General features: G+C 41.9%; 1 protein-coding gene across 3 annotated transcripts in view; it reads right to left on the bottom strand.

The window, feature by feature from the left end:
* Positions 1–16331, bottom strand: part of LAS1L (LAS1 like ribosome biogenesis factor) — a 31632-nt gene continuing 15301 nt past the window's right edge. Inside the window, exons 8-13 of one of the 3 annotated variants that reach the window (XM_087749287.1) lie at positions 15127–15212; positions 13949–14164; positions 12615–12750; positions 11643–12022; positions 9037–9178; positions 1–415 (exon numbers count right to left, since the gene is read on the bottom strand). In XM_087749287.1, coding sequence (XP_087605413.1) covers positions 325–415; positions 9037–9178; positions 11643–12022; positions 12615–12750; positions 13949–14164; positions 15127–15212 — 1051 coding nt within the window. In that variant the 3' untranslated portion in view covers positions 1–324. Of the gene's footprint in view, positions 416–438; positions 3397–9036; positions 9179–9586; positions 9695–11642; positions 12023–12614; positions 12751–13948; positions 14165–15126; positions 15213–16331 lie in introns of those variants that run through there. The other 2 variants (XM_087749286.1, XR_015702804.1) reach the window with 2 other exon arrangements.

Below are 16331 nucleotides of genomic sequence, written 5' to 3'. Positions count from 1 at the left end.
GAAGGTTTGCCTTCAGTCAGCTGTATTTATTAACCATGAAGAAAATTAAGGAACACCGAGGGATTCCGAAGTACTCTTAACTGTATTTGGCAAACATCAACTAGAGCTAAAAGTTCATGATAGTGGTTAAGCAAGACAATGGTTACTACACATGGAACTTAAAACAACCACCTTTATAAAACATTGATTTTACATGGTAAAAATCAGTAAATCTTCACGAAAAAAGAAATATATCCTGGAGTGGCTATTTCCCCACCACCATTACTAGTTCTTCCATGCCACTTATCTTGTGCAATACTGAAAGCTGCAGAGCACTCTGCTGTCTTAGAAAAGTTGAAGGCCACTTTTTATTTTATGGAAGTCATTCTGGGTCCATAACAATCCTCCTGTCACAGGACTATTCAATTCTGCAGAGCTGTGAGAGGAAGAGAAATAAAACACATAAGCACTGAGCTGATTCAGAAGCTCACATCACCAAAGTAGTTTTGATAGCACTTTAAACTTGTTAACAAGTTCTATTTCCAAAACAAAATGTCATTTCTCATTCTTAGCTCTGAACATTTAGCTGCTGGAACATCCTTAGTTTTTTAATCAGTTCGTTCAAGAGAGGCAACAGTGCCAAAGGTACCAAAGCACAAACCAAAGGTTACCAGTCACGAACAATTGCGAGGGAGACATGACTTCAGAAGCAGCCACACAACAATTTTGATCGGAACCTTCGTCTGTCCTTTGCAGCTCGGAATACAAGCTGATCAGGTGAAATGCTAACACAGCAAGTAGTCGACGTGAAAACAGTCTGTCACAAGTTACAAATATTACAGTGCCTACACATTCTGCACACAGAAACTGGCCCTTCCTATGGCTTTACAACGAAGTCACAGGAACGAGTGCATTTACAGAGACTTTAAAGGAAGGTGTTTGGTGACACCCGCAGCACGCTAAGCGAGTTCTAATTTTAGAAGGTGGCTCACTCAAACAGGCGTAAAATCCCTTTTCATTGCAGAAGTTACCCAGCTAGGGCCGAGTCCCAGAAGTCCCCCGAACGATGACCCATTTACACAACTTGCTAACACAGCATACAAAGGAGCAATAAGATCTTATACAGTGCTCCCAGACACAAGGCACTGTGAAACACAAGGCTGAAAGAACAGTTGGAGAACATACGTAAACCTTTCCCTACCCAAAGTTTTACTATGTGAAGGAACTTAAATCACTACCGTGTTGTTAAGTAGGTTGGATAAGGGTTTGGTTTATCATTTTTATTCATTTTATGAGAATGGTGGAGGTGAAAGCTAAATCTTTAAAGGATCCGCTTGAAACCTGGTATCTGACAACGTGAAGGAGAAAAAGGGAAAATCTGGTTGTCTTGTGCATGTTTTTCACTTTCTCTATTCCTTATGCCCAAGGAGAGCCCAGGCACTCCTAGCTACAACCTACTATCCCCCAGGATAAGAATATACTCCCGGCCTAGTCACTGTCTTTACCTTCAGTGCATATTAACCACCCCTCTCACCTACCTGCTTATGCATCTCATCCTTAGGACAACAAAATCCAGTCATTATCCATGACCATTAAATGATGAATCCCATTTTTGAAATGTCAGTGCAGTCACTTGATGCAATCCCTAAAGCAACTGCATGTCAGCAACTCCACCCTCAGAAAACTCTCCAAGTAGTCATTATTGGCCAAATTCGCCCCTGCTGTCAGGTAAAGCTGACACTGGGAGTAAACAAAAAGCACATATGCTTATCACAAAAACCCAAACATCTGCCTGAGGGTGACAGCAGCTATTCAAAGCTTCAGAGGTTGCCACAGCAACGCTAAACACAAACTTTGACAACACACAGGCACAGCATACACCAGAAAACCCACCAAAACCATGGTCTTTTGGGACCACGGAGGAAGGAACTGCAAGCTTCTCCAAAGTATCCAAGCATCACAGGAACTTCTGTCTCATGTTAAAACAAAACCAAAAACCTCTGAAGACAGAAAATAATTTTTGCAAACAAGACTGAGATGTTTGGAAAGGTTTATTTACACAGCAACTTCAGGCTATACACCGAAAAACTCCATGCCTTTTCCAGATGTTCAGTACTGGAATAACTGGCTACCTAGCAGAGGCTGCTGCTCAGAGCTCCTCAGAGACAGATAATTTCTCCTTTAAGGTCAAAACACCTCTCAGACACTCCCTGTTCAGATGAAATACTGCCAGAGGCCTTGCAGACAAAGCCAACACAGAAACACTACAGCTGTCACACCCAGTGTTATGACCCCCACGGTCTTCCTCTGGCTGTTGGAAACTATCCTGAATTCAGCCTGCTAATGGGATAATTTCTCCTCCCTTGCGATGTGTAGTCATCATTCCTGACTTCACGGGCCTGCTGTCATTCCCAGGACAGGGACTCAAGGGACAGACACTGACATCATTCTCTGCCTAACTGTACTGCACGAAGGTTGCCAAGAGCAAGCTCATCACAGCAGATCAACAGCTTTTCAGGAGGGATGAAACTGGAGTATCACCAAGCAGAGTAATAGCACTTTATTACTTGGGATTCCAGGGAGAAAGTGCCTTTTCCATAATCAGTGCTACTTTGTCCCCCAGCCACTTGGTTGCCACTAGTTTTTTTCCAATAGTACATCTGCAAAGACAGCTAGATACGTGACAATGGAGCGCTGCCTCAAAATTCACTGGTTTTGTCTGGATTCAGCTCTTTTTGAACTATTTTGCTTCTCTGAGATTCAGGCTATTCTGTTTTGGAAACAGCATGCTTGTCTTCGGGAAGATCTGATGGCAAACCAGAGAAACTGTGTGTAAAGGGTTCCACAAGAGGCCAAACTGTGTGCTAAGTGGCAAGCAGAAAAACAGGAGCAGGGAAAGAATAAAAAATGACTTATCCAGCAGCCTTGTGGGGGAAAACTTTGTGGATAGCTAGGCTGCTGCTTTCAGCATAGGGAAGGCACATTCTCCAATTTTCCAAACCTCCAGAAACAGCAACAGAAGCAGAAAAAGAAGTGAAACACAGCAATTGAGATGGGCTCTTGATTTTCTCTCAGGACTGAGTTACTCTTTAAAAGGGAAGCGAGGTTGTCAGCTGAAACCTATTTTTCCTGGTATGTAATCAAGTTTTGCTACAGATTCATAGGAACTATTTAGTAAGAAGCACAGACCTGAAACAAGGCAGGCAGAATTCAGGCAGATGTTAAACAACATAGATTAAACGCATGATAAGATCACCAAGTGCTCCATTCTCATCTGTGGACCTGGTCAATTAGGGCTGCAGCAAGAGGTTCTGCTTCTGTTACATGACTTGTCCAAAGCCCTTTTTCCAAATTAATGTCAAACTCCATGCTCCAGGAAACCCTTTCTGCAGTTCATTACCTTCATTTGCTTCAAGTCTGTGGAGCCAGAGAGAAAGACAAAGGTGGCCACAGCTTTTAGAAAGGGCATGTCCCATGGCATATGCTGCAGATGCTTTTTCCAAGCATCTTATGGATATTTTCAAAGTAAAGCATCAGATTTTCACAATCTCTCATACCATACTGCGGTACGCCTATAGTGAGCCTGGCAGAAAGCTCTCTGCAGATGGAGAAGTTGGAGGTCAGTATCAAAGAAGAAGTAAACAGCAAACACCCCTTCTGGAATAGCCCATACAAACCCCTTTTGAAGGGGAAGCAGAAAACCCACGTAGCTGCAATAGAGCGGACAAAGTTTCTACATAGAAGAATACGTGAGAAGTAGCCAAGAAAACCTGTTCCCTTCTGCCGTGGGGCAAGTCAGACGACCTCCCCAGTGCTACATGGCCTTTGGCAAACAGAGAAGCTGCTATGTAAGGGAAATAAGAATGCACAAGCTGCTGTTGTAACACTCCTGTCGAAGCTTGGATTGTTTCCAGGCACAGCTACAGGAATAAATCAGGTTCTGCTCCTTTTTTTTTTTTGTGGTAACAACAGGTTTTCCTCATGTTTCTTTCTGAGTTTTCCTTGGCCTCCTGCCAGGCTGTGATCTGAGTGGCAGAAACCACCTGCCCCTTTCACCCACACAGAGAGATGCAGAAATATGTGTTGCTTTCGGCCTGGTATGTGCTCTTTCATTTTCTACATGGGCATTTTCTAGTAATACAAGCTGCACGACACATTACACTGTTGAAAAAACAGCCAACCGACGCAGCACATGAGGAGAAAAAGAAAACCGCCTCCTTGGCTGAATATATATGAAGCTCTTGCAATTGCTCCTCTCTGTATCTTAGGCCACAGGGAAAACAATTATTGGGGGCAGAGGGGAAAGCAACACCTGCTGGCTTTTTTCAGAGTCTGCACAATGAAGCACTGAAATCTATATATCTGGATCGCAACTTTTTAGTCTGCAATCAATATACAATCAGTCCTGACCACGACTAAACCATATTTCAAAATGCAGTCCAGGCATTCCTTCCTCCGAAGGAACCTAGTGCTACTACTGACAAGGGAAGGAAACGTTAACTGGTCAATTAACTTGATCTAGACTGTTGGAGAATTTGATTTGCCAACACGGGAGACACTTTCCTTTTGACAGATTATTTGCTACTTGTGACCCACTTGCTGAAATGGTTTACTGGCAGCCCTATAAAGAACTCCCAGTCACAGAGGCGAAAGGATAGCATAATACTTGCTAACCTATGAGAACTCTACCATTTAATGAAAATAAAAGATATTTAAAGACTTTGTTTCCCCTGGCCAATCACAGATCAAAAGATCTTCAATTCTGATGCCAGTAATGATTATCCTTTCAAAAATGAGAAGAAAAAAAAAAAAAAAGACATATCTGTTTCTTTTGCAGGATATAAGACTCCAAATACTGTTAGATGAACAGAAGTTGGACAATGAAATCAAATCCACAACCTAAACACGCTCATGTTTGCTCTCTGAGCAGCCAGAACTAGGTGCTTCAGAAGAGAGCACAAAACCAAACAGACGCAATAAAATATATGTATCGCAAAGTTTCTTTTTCCTAATCCCAGGCCCTTTGTGGTTAATTCATATGTCCTCAAATATCCTGCTCCTGAAGACAAGTACTAACTAGATTCCACAGTATAATCTTACTGTTCCTACAAACACCTCAAATTAGTTTTCATTCTGGACAGAAGTGGTTACATGTGGTGGCATCTTTTCAGTTAGTTTTTAGGTTATTACTAAAAGTACTTCAGCAGTTTATTGCTATTATCCATTTTCATTGAGGAAGTAGGAAGAGAAACGAGCAGAGATACCTTCACAGAATCACCGAGGTTGGAAGAAACCTCTTAAGATTGTCTCACCCAATCTCCCCACTTGGGTCGTCTGGAACAGGCTGCCCAGGCCCACGTCCAGCTGGGTTTTGAACGTCTGCAAGGATGAAAACTCTACCACCTCTCTGGGCAATATATTCCAGTATTAACTACCTTTAAAATTCAGAGTGACCCAGCTCAAACAATTTGCTGGCAGCTATGCCTAGCATGCCCTTTTTCTTAAGGGTAAGAAATGTCACCTTTGTATGCTTGCTCCTGCTCTTTGAGGACTCCGCTTTCTGTAATTCAGATTTGTCCCAGGTCTTTCTACTACTGCACTGAGACTGAATTTCTAGAAAACAAACCCAGTATGCTACACCAGGTCACCGCATACTTCTGATGCCATTATATTATTTTTACTGTTTTTTTAAAAAAATCTTTAAATAAACCAATTGAGGTTGTTCTTCCACAGAAAGGTTTCCATGAAGTTGACCTCAGTGACTACCGTTAGCAGTGATCTTGAATACTTTCAAGCTAAGTGAGAGCCATTCCATGCCTATGAGTAGTTTAAATTGTGTCCAATGCTGCATTACAGTGCATTTATTCACGCTCATTTTCATCATCCAATTGCCTGGGTTTAAGGGAAGGGGGAGGGGAAATCACATGCAGCAACATTTAAGATACTACTTCTAACTGAAAAGCATTAATTAGGTGTCTTCAACTAAACGCCCTTTCTTCCATTTCAACAAAATAGTTCTCGATGGTACTGGGAAACCACAAGGCAAACAGTATCAGGCAGTTGGATATCAGAAAGTATCTACCATAAGAAGCAAGCAAAGTATGTCACACCGTTGGAATGTGTGCAGGCAACCAAATTCAGCTGCAAACACAGTCATAAAATACACCGGACTAGGGAAGACCAGATAAACTGGTCATCCTAATCCCCTTTGCAACAGACAAGTGATTTCCAGAATTGTATCTTCCACTTTACCTTGAAGCTGCCTCCATTCTCCTCTATTCCCTTGCTATCTTCTTGGATTCCAACTGTCTCCTTCTGTCACTTCCTAATAAATCCAGGAACCTCTCTCTCATCTCAGGAAGGGACAAAGCCTTCTCCAAAGAAAAAAAAACCCAAGCTTAACACTAATTGCTTCCATTCAAGGAAGGGCCCAACAGCTCTGTTCTGGTAGCACAACTTGGCTTTTGCAGTGCACCACAACACTACTCGCTTGAAAAGTCTGTATTAAACCTGTAATAGTACAGAACAGTGTAGGCAAAATACTGCTGTGGGCTCAAATCAATACGGACGTTAGAGAATGTTTTGAGCCTAATCAGACAGACAAAGCTTAACGTGGAAAACAAAACTTTCTCGCTCAATACAAGACAACCCAGGGCAGATAGAGCTGAGGTAGGATACACACCAGCAGAAGGGATAAAGAGGAATGAACATTTTTACACAACAGCTCAGTCCTATTTTTCTAATACAAAAATCACCTAGACTGGCATGCTAATACTTCACAGCATCAATGAGATTCTCTACTCTGGCAAAGGCTGCCTCTTTATTTCCAGCATTCAAAAGCAGGCTAGAGCCAGCTTCCTGCTCTGCTGGTGCAACCATGGTTTTCTTGAAATGAGCACAGGTCCTTACGTCTTTCAGATTCTGTCGTTAACTGCTCCAGCCCGCTCTCCATTCCCACATCTCCGGCAATAAGGTAACAGGTTTGTCATGAGAAATGGTTTGTCATCTCTGCCTGCTCCTGTTCATGCCTAAATACAATATGAGGAAACATGCCTCCAGCCATCAAACCATGCTCCTTTCCCACAGGTTTGCTTTTTCTCCAATATCAAAAGCAGCTAACAACAATAAATTAAAATTAATCCACCTTCTGGATTTGACAGTGGGTTTCGACTCCTCTTTTTCCTGTCTTTTAGGCTAGAAAAACTCTTTGAACCGCTACTGTCTTGTAGAGCTTTACAGTCATGACACCACCGGTGCCTTAAGGCACTGCAGTACCTTTGTGCCACAAATACAAGCAGCGCAGAAACCAAGGAGGTATGAACAGGAGGAATGGTATGACTCGAAGCAAAGCCTCAGGTTCTTTTGAGGCACCTTCTGGACAACAAGGTCCTGTGACTTAGACGAGAATCATGTAAGGGCAATTACAAATCTTGTAATTGACATTATTTAAAATGAGGTCTCTTCAAAGACGACAGCAGCAAATTCTGATTAAAGCAAGTTTCAAGACAATTTACAAATTCCTAGAAGCAATTAATTATATACCTCTACGGCGTTTTCACCATTGAATATACGATGAAATTGTTTCATATTAAAATATGAAGAAAAGGCATGCCGCAATTGATGCAGAAGACTATTTTCAAGACAATACAAAAAAAACAGCCTATAGTGAGCAGAAATTTCTAAGTGTGACCTGTGCTATTTTAAGTTTCCAGGATACTACTTTTCCAGCATACTTCTGCTATGCTCATCTTAACTGCTACCACGTTGCACCCAAGAAGTGGCTGAACTTTGGGGTCAGCAAGATGATTCTGAATGCACCTGCTTTGTAAATTGCTTTGGTTTTCTCTGCACTAAGAGTTCAAGAAGTACAAATAATTCTGCTACACAGAACAGGCAACAGACTGTGCAGGTCTGCAATGCAGCAGTTAGTAGGGACTCATTCTGCTTCTGCAACACAGTCATGGACTGCAGCAGAAATCAGCTCTTATGCGATTTCTTCAGGAAGTCAGCTACATCGTGTACATCGCTTTTCCTCTTCTTTTATTTCCATAGTATATGAGGAGAGCAGAATACTGCTAAAGTGAATGATACCCTCAACCTTAACTGCAGTAGCAGCTTACAAACAAGCCAGAACAGTCAACCACACTACTCCACACACGCTTCACTACAGCCTCCATAATGATGATTCCAGCTACCGTGCACAGAAAAATCAACTGAGCCCGTGAGGATCAGATTAAGAAACCCCCGCCCATCTCTCGTCAGAGCCTGCCGGCTAGAGGCCAAATGGTACTGATTACTGTAGCCAGTGAGAATTCTGCTGCAGCTCCTTATTCTTACCAGTGACCTCACCTACCCAAACATCAAGTCAAACAGCTTTATGTTTAAAGTCTCTGAGATCAAGTATTTTATCATTTGTGACTACAGTCAGAGTGCTGGCGCTCTGCAGACTAGAAGCAGATATGCAAATTCCAGGAATTTGCCTTATTCCCAACATGGAACCTGTTGCAAGAAAGATGATTCATGGCTGGCCGACGTCAAAGGGCTCTTCCGCTGAATCAAAAGGGTTTTTCTGCATCTAGTATAGACTTACTCTTCTTTTTGGGATGATGAACTATCAGAAGACAAATGGTTACTTGCTCTCTTCACAGTCTGAGAGGAAATTCATGCAGCACTCAAAGCACAGGTCTTGTCAGTGGTTAACATCATTCAAGAGGTCTCAAAAAGGATAACTTATTTAACGTCTCAATATAAAGAGAGGCAGGTTTGGTCCCGCCTCTCACAGAAGTGTTGGAATCAAGGACTTCATTAAGTATTTGAACCATCAGAAAGAGGAGATGTGTGCGTTAATTCCAAACACACACATTACTTGAAAAATCCACGCGAAGCACAGTTAGTAGGTATTAGAGATAGTAGCAGATATTTGGGTCAAACTATTTAGTCAAACAGAAGTAAAAAGGAAATCTCATCCTTAATTTTTCACATCGTATAGCACAAGGCACAGAGAGGCAAATGCGTTTCGTGGTGCAGGGGCAAAGTCCTGCCCACACCATTACTCACTGTGTATTGGGAGACTTCCACTCATCTCCCACTGGCTGGTCAAGCAGGGACATCATGGAATAGTTATCCAACATGAGACCATCAGGGTCATCTGTCTGACCTGGGAGTTTCCCAAGAGGAAAGTCTTTCCATCGTACTTCATCTGGGTAAAAACAGTACATAAACAAGACGTCTAAGCTCCCCAGAGAGATTTCCAGAAAGCAAGATCCCCCCCAAGCCCACAAATACTGTCTCACACAACTCAGCCATTCAACAAAAATGAACTATCTCAGGTATTCAGCAAAAATGTTTGAATTACAGTTTTAACTAATTTTATTTCTCACCTTATTATCTCTTCCAAAGAAAGTCACTCTGCTGTGTGGGACAATGTCCATTAAAAGAAACCCCACAGTATTCTAGAGCAACCCTTCATATTTACCTTCCTCTTTTAAGCATATTTTCGTTTGAAACACACACATTGACTTACATACGTTAATTTTTAAAATTTACTCTGCATACTTCCATAAATGGAAAGAGCCATTTGTACACATATAAAGATACAAAATAGCACCTTTGCATCCAGTAGCTCATTCCTCCGGTGAGACTAAGCATCAGCTTCTTAATGACTTGCTGAGATTAGCAGCTGCACAGCAACAGTGCAACAGTGACTAAAGAAGAACTGAAGCCACAAAAGTAGAAGAGTATAAGGCTGGGGAAGCCTAATTAACCAATAAAGCAATTCTGGACAGACAGGTGGGCTAGCATGAGATGGCAAAGAAAAAGAATATGACAATGTCTTGGAAATTCTGCTCTTTGTTTTTATGAGCACCTATTTCTGTTTCCTCTCCATGACTTCACATTTGTTAAATTTGGCTTCCAATGGGGGCCAGAAACCGCATGATGGGAAACCATCCATCACAACCGATAACATCAGCGAGTCCATTCCTTTATATTGTGGTGCCAAAATTTCAAAGGCAGTTCCCAATAGGGAAATCCCCCTGTAAATTTCATTCTTATTTCACACCTAACTAAATGAAAGATACAAAGTATTACCTGTCGTTGTCAAAACAATAAGATTTCTTAAGCCTATGTGCTTTCTTGATACCAGAACACTTATTTCTGGAATGCTTACTAGCAGCTCAGCAAAGAATAGCAGACAGAAGCCTTCAGAAGATAAGACACTCCACTCCAGAGAGCCAGCAATGATTACACAGACTAGCTGAGACCCCTGCTAATCATGTACAACTTGGCCATTTCCTCCTCTTCGTCTGAAACTGATTTGTTTTGTGTACCTGATATCTGCTCAAAAACCCAAGCACTGCCCTAAAGAACCAGCAGATGTGTTTGTTTTTCCTTTGATACCATTCTTGGGCATTTAATAGAACAAAACATCTTGACAGAGGACAGTGCTTTCTAAGTGTTATTATTTTACAATTAAAAATGGGGCAGAAATAGCATTTGGTAACATCCAATGCAGCTGTAAGGCAAATTACGGTTATATATATTTAACAGGATAAACCCCCTCTTTGGGGAACTACCTAATAAATAGTTGATATACCACATGTTGTCATGGGTTTGTACATCCCTACTGGCTATAGTTTCAAATTGTTTAAGGATGGTAACTACACACGTTATTCAAACAGAAATTAAGTTTACCCACAAACAACTACATAAACAGAATCTTCACAAAAATCAGGTGGTTCAGGACACACTGCGTGTTCCTTCAGCGAGAGCTTTGCTTGATCTGAACGGAAGTCACTGAAGTCACTGGACAATTTTGCTTCTGTTCTCAAAACATCCAGCTCTAACAAGCTGTTCACATCCACATAACTACGCCAAGCTGCTTAGGCAGATCTTTTTTTTTTTTTTTTTTTTTTTTTTGACTTGGGAAAATTTCCCTGTGGGTGGGGTACAAGAGTTCATTGTCTTCTAATGGCTGCTTTTCTTCTTCCTTTAAATATCACTTTACCTCCAAATCCTCTCCACCAACCTCCTCCTCCTGTCTTCAAGTCCCTCCATAAATCACTCATCCAAAATCTTCTTAGCTACAGAACCCTCCGCCCCAATGAGAAAGTATAGCTACCATAATAAAGCTAACAAAACACCAGATATACTGTTTATTCCCTTCAAAAACTTGCCTTGCTCCTTTCTTTTGCTTGCCACCACGTCGTAACAGCAATTTTCCTAGAGCATGGAACTTACGAGCATATGACTGGTGCTTTCCAGCACAGCCAAACTGTGCTTTCAAATACCCCCAACTCTGACAAACAGAAGTCCAAGAAACGTCCGTATTTTCTTTGCCATTCACAGCTGGCATATATGCTGCCCCATCAATTGGATGCACTGAAATTTTAAACAGTTTGGAAAAGCCTGATAAAAAATTGAATGAGGCAGTAACAACATGCTCCTGGAAAAAACACTCACAGTATTTTAAGAGTTTAAGAGAGATGACTCCTGCACATGAACCGAAGACTGGAAAAAAACCCAGTTTCCAGTGATTTGGTATTTAGATGATTTTGAAGTACACTTCAATTCTGGCCAGGCCCAGAGAGCTGAGATGCCTTTGCATTTCAATTAACATATGCCAGTGACGAAGATTGTCTAAGTCTTACAAAGTCATTTTTTACCTGCAGTGATCTGCCAGGCGGACCCTTGCAGTGCTGCCCTTTTCTCAGCAATAGCCACCACGTTACCAGAATGAGCAAGTCCTTCCAAAGGACTTGTTTCAGTTACCATCTCTTCTTCCTCCTCCTCCACCTCCTCTACACCATCATCTCTCTCCAGCTCATCTTCTTGTTTCTCTACAGTCTGCCCTTGATTTTTGACCTGATTTTCTTGCCTGGCCCTCCACTGTAAGCTCTCTATAGTGTAAATTGGCTGTTCGCTGCAGTCTGAAGAGAGGCCGGGACTGGACAAAAGGCCACCCCCTTCTGTGTAAACGGAAGCGAGATAGAGAAGGTTCTTCCGCGAAGAACGTGGCAAGCGAGGTCTCATGATTGTGAGGATCCTAGAAAGGAAAAGGGTAATGTAAAAGTCTTAAAAGCAAAAAAGATTCCAGGTGAAGGTTCATCAAGCTGAGCAGCCTTTTAAGTGTGAGTTTCCTCCAGGACAGCTCGCTCATATCCCTCCTCTAAGAGACCAATCTGATTATTCCCTGGTGGGTGGATGCTGGAATACTCCCTCTTTGTGATTAAAATTAACGACTTGGGATACTTCGAACAGAATTCCTGCTTTGCTGTTTTCATGTGAAAAAGTTACCACCTGTGCTAAACTTGTATCACCTGTGTAAGCAGTCACATCTCTGCTACCAAGTCACTTTTCTTCTGACTAGGTTGCTTCTTTAATACCTCCCCAGATAATATCCGCTTTCATTTTGAAGGTGCAATCCTTTTAAATTGTGCTCCTCCTTCTCTTTGTAGAATCAATGGGGAGATGAGCAGCAACAAGCAGGGCTTTATACGCACCTGCCACAATTTCTACTAGATGTACAGGAGAGGAAGGGAATGCAGCTATAACTCAGCTTACCGCAAGGCAGCTGGCCAAAGCTGTTACAGAGCACTGTTTGCTGTCCCTTTTCTAGGTCACAGGATCAAACTTACAGCTGAAGAAGGTGTGGGGTTGCCCAGCAGGGAGCTTCCAAGCAATTATCAGTCAGTCTTATCCACTGCAGAGGAACTTTATGGAGGAACAGCTCCTTCACGGACACCTGTTTGTTACAGTGCTGTCTTTTCTTCCCTTCAAAGAAGATAATGAAAACAAGGTGCTCAAAATTCATTATAAGTAAGCCCTTCATCCCTTTGCATTTTTACTGGAACACCATCCTCAAACAAGCTTGCACTCCAATCCAAGTCCAAGACCAGATGTACTGACCAAATACATCAAGGTTGTCACAAGGGACTTGCCAACGCACGGGCAGCCAGGTTAGCTCCACAAGACGTGACCACAGTGAGGTGCGGACGTTCCCAAGCTGGTTCTGTGCATGCCATCCCAGACAGGAAAGCCACAAGATGTGTTTGTACAGTACCGTCCCAAATAAATGCATTATACTGCTTCTGGGACCTGAGATCATTCCCGATAGCACTGCAATGAGTAGACTTAATAGCTGGGAACTACTACCATTCAGGGATCTTGGTACATAATAGATATGCTCAGCGCTCACTGAAAGCATCAAACACGAACCCATGACTGCCACAGATACTGGCAAAATCTTGGTGCAGACTGAGGCAGATCAGGAGATGACAGAAGAGGTGGCAAAAATAACCAGCTGGAAATCTCATCAGGGATACACTATATCGCAGTACAGAACTCCTGTTAACAGAATTCCTGTGACACGCTTCGAGTAATTAAAGCTCTTCTGTGCCCCTGTCTCTGGAGTGGAACATACAGTTTGCCAATTTAAACAGTTCTAAGCAGTTAAGAACAGAAAACAAAATATTACTTAGTACTTTTGTGTAAGTTTAGAAGGCATGAAAATCCTGTGATAGGATTAAAAAAGGACAGCAAGACTATATAAGTGTCTTGTAAAGGCAGGCTTCTGTTAAGTGAGGAAAGAACTGGGAACAGGGAACTCATAACAGGTGGCATGTAACGTCTTTATTTGTTATCTGCTATTGTTATTTCCTACAAGTACTAGTATCTGCACTTAAGGGCCTGATTTTTCATGGGAGAAATTGGCTTTTCCTATCTTGAGGAGGCTGCAGCAAAGTTGCCAATAACAATTGCAATTTTTTGCTAAGAAATGCATGATATACATAAGCTGCAGGCTGAAAAGTGCAAGAAATGCAACAATAAAAGCTCTACATTCACATGACAAAATGTAATAATTAGGTTATTGCAGTTTCCATCTAAAGGTCACACCACTCTTCCAGTTTTTGCAACAGTACAGAAGAGACTCTTACATTTTCTTACACCCAGAAATTCCAGACACACTCACCAGCGTTTACTTTGGCAATGCCAGTCAGCATCTCAGAAATCCAGTTGATCAAGAACTGAGGACGGAGTTCTGAAGAGTCAGAACATTCCTTCAACTCCATAAACATTTTCTCTATTAGGATCTGTGTAAAACTTCGGGAAAGGAGGCCTGTCAGCAAAGGCTGCCAAAAGCAGTAAAACGTCTGAGGAATTTTGAACTGCCATACCTCTTTGTTTGCTGCAATAAGAAGAAGAAAAAAGAGAAGCCAAAAATCACCGTTTTGTGATTTTTTGTGAACCGTGGCTGTGACACTTGTTCCAAACTAAAGTAGTTCGTTCTGAGATCACTGGTTCCAGGGTATTTCCTGGGATCCTCGCTGAACCTGGAACTATTATTTTCTTATGCTAGGGAAGTAAAATAAGCAGCAAATTGATAATTAACACAATAGCTCAATAAAAGCAAAAAATACAATGCCTGAACTAATCACATGGTAAACCACAGGAAAATCTACCTGTTTTGTTAATCCCTTTCCAGTTTCAGCTTATCTCACACATAACGAAGAGCTATTCTGTCTAAAAATATACTGCAAAGAGAAAGCACATTGAGCAAAGCAACATAGAATCAAAAAGCTCCTAAATTTTTACTACTGTAATACAGTCACAGAAATTTGAGGATCTTTCTTGGAAAGTTCTTTGGCTGGTGTTTCCAAGAGGTCCCAGGGAAACAGACAAATTATTAATTTTCATTGCCTCTAGGTACCTAATTCTCTTGCAGAAAATCCATGCAACTCCACACATGTGGGCAGCAACATGGAACTAAGATGCAACCGGCAAACGAGGCTCAAAAAAACCCATTTAGATTTGATTCAAACCTTCAATGTAGAAAAGAAACTAGTAGGATTTCATGAAATCAGTAACTATTGCAGATAAGGGCAGAGATGCAAGCTTCAACAGACATTTTGGCCAGGCAGCATTCAGCGCTGAAGAGCTATCCTTCCATGGTAAGAGATTTATGCAAAAGCAATAGCTAAGCATGGCCATAAAGGGGTCTGGAGAACAGATCAAAAGATGTTTAAGGACCCAGATACATGAAAAATATGCAGAGAGTTGTCAGATTTCAATATAATGAGAAAAAAAGAACAGACTTGGACATAACGCTAGCTATGGACTTTTTACTTATGTGGCGCCCAAAACACTAACCTTCATACTTGATATTTAGCATCTTCAGACACTCCATCTTTGGGATGAGAAAGCCATCACTGAGAAGAGCTTCAGCCACTGTCTCCCTAGAGCAATCAGAGAGCCTTATTAACGCCAGTTACTCCTTTACGTATCAAAACACCACTTGCACCAGTTCTGAAACAAGTGTGAGAGCCAAATACCTGGAACTAGGAGGAGGTGATGTAGCTTGTTGTAAGGCACTAAAATCGTATGCCAGTTTTGGGCTGGATATATCCCACTGGACTTGGAGGGAATGTGCAGTTGTGCAAACTGCAGCAGAACCAGAACCTTCAAGGAAACGTTTCTGCTCGAGTTGCAGAGGCAAATACCTTGGTATTTCAAAAGCACAGGAACATTGACCGTACTGAAATACCTATGGTTTGCAGTACGATCCAAGTCGTCTGCCAGCAGGCCAGCCAAGATTTGAGGACCTCTGACCCACAGAGCTAGGTTAAATTTCAGGGGAAAAGCCAAGCCTGTTGACTTGCTGGCAAGGCACACCTTAAGGTGCAGTTCACACAACTATTCAGGACGTAAGTTGCAGTAGGGTCACAACTGCTCTTCCCGACAGCACCTACAGCTCTTTTTTGGATGTCTCCTGCCCTTATAGCTATCCTGTGAACTTCAGTTAGTCTGACAGCACTGAATGGCCCAGCTCAAGGACCACTTCATCTCCTATCAGGCTGGCTTAATGCAAGTGGAAGACTGAGGGGACCCACATAGGTAGGCTGAACTGACACTTGAAGGTAAAATACAGCAAAAGCGACAGAAGTCAAACTCCCACAACTACCCCAATATCCAGCATGGGATTCTCTTGAGTTCTTCTGTTCACACTTCTATCCATGAGCTTCTCTATCCATGCAAAGATACAGCACTAAAATAAACACTCCTCAGAATAAAAATCAAGGTGGCCATTTTCAATCACTGAATAAATTCCACAGAAACAACTGCTTTTGCTCTCAGACTCATTGGATTTGGAATGGTCGTACCCATGTCAAACACGGCATATTTTGGTATGGAATAGATGAGAAAGTTTGTCTTCTCCAATAGGGTTGACTTTCAAATCTAAACATTCAGGCGTGACTTAGATCCAATACAGGAATTTTATAAATACAAACAGCAGCTGAAGACCTCAGAGTGCAGAAACAACACACACAAACACTAGACCACTTTGTCATAAATAG

This window comes from Nipponia nippon, unplaced genomic scaffold, assembly GCF_047370975.1.
Source record: "Nipponia nippon isolate SJK-2023a ecotype South Korea unplaced genomic scaffold, ASM4737097v1 scaffold_12, whole genome shotgun sequence".
Classification (NCBI taxonomy): Eukaryota; Metazoa; Chordata; class Aves; order Pelecaniformes; family Threskiornithidae; genus Nipponia; species Nipponia nippon.
The sequence above is the reverse complement of the archived record's forward strand: the minus strand, read 5'-3'. Positions and strand labels throughout refer to the sequence as shown.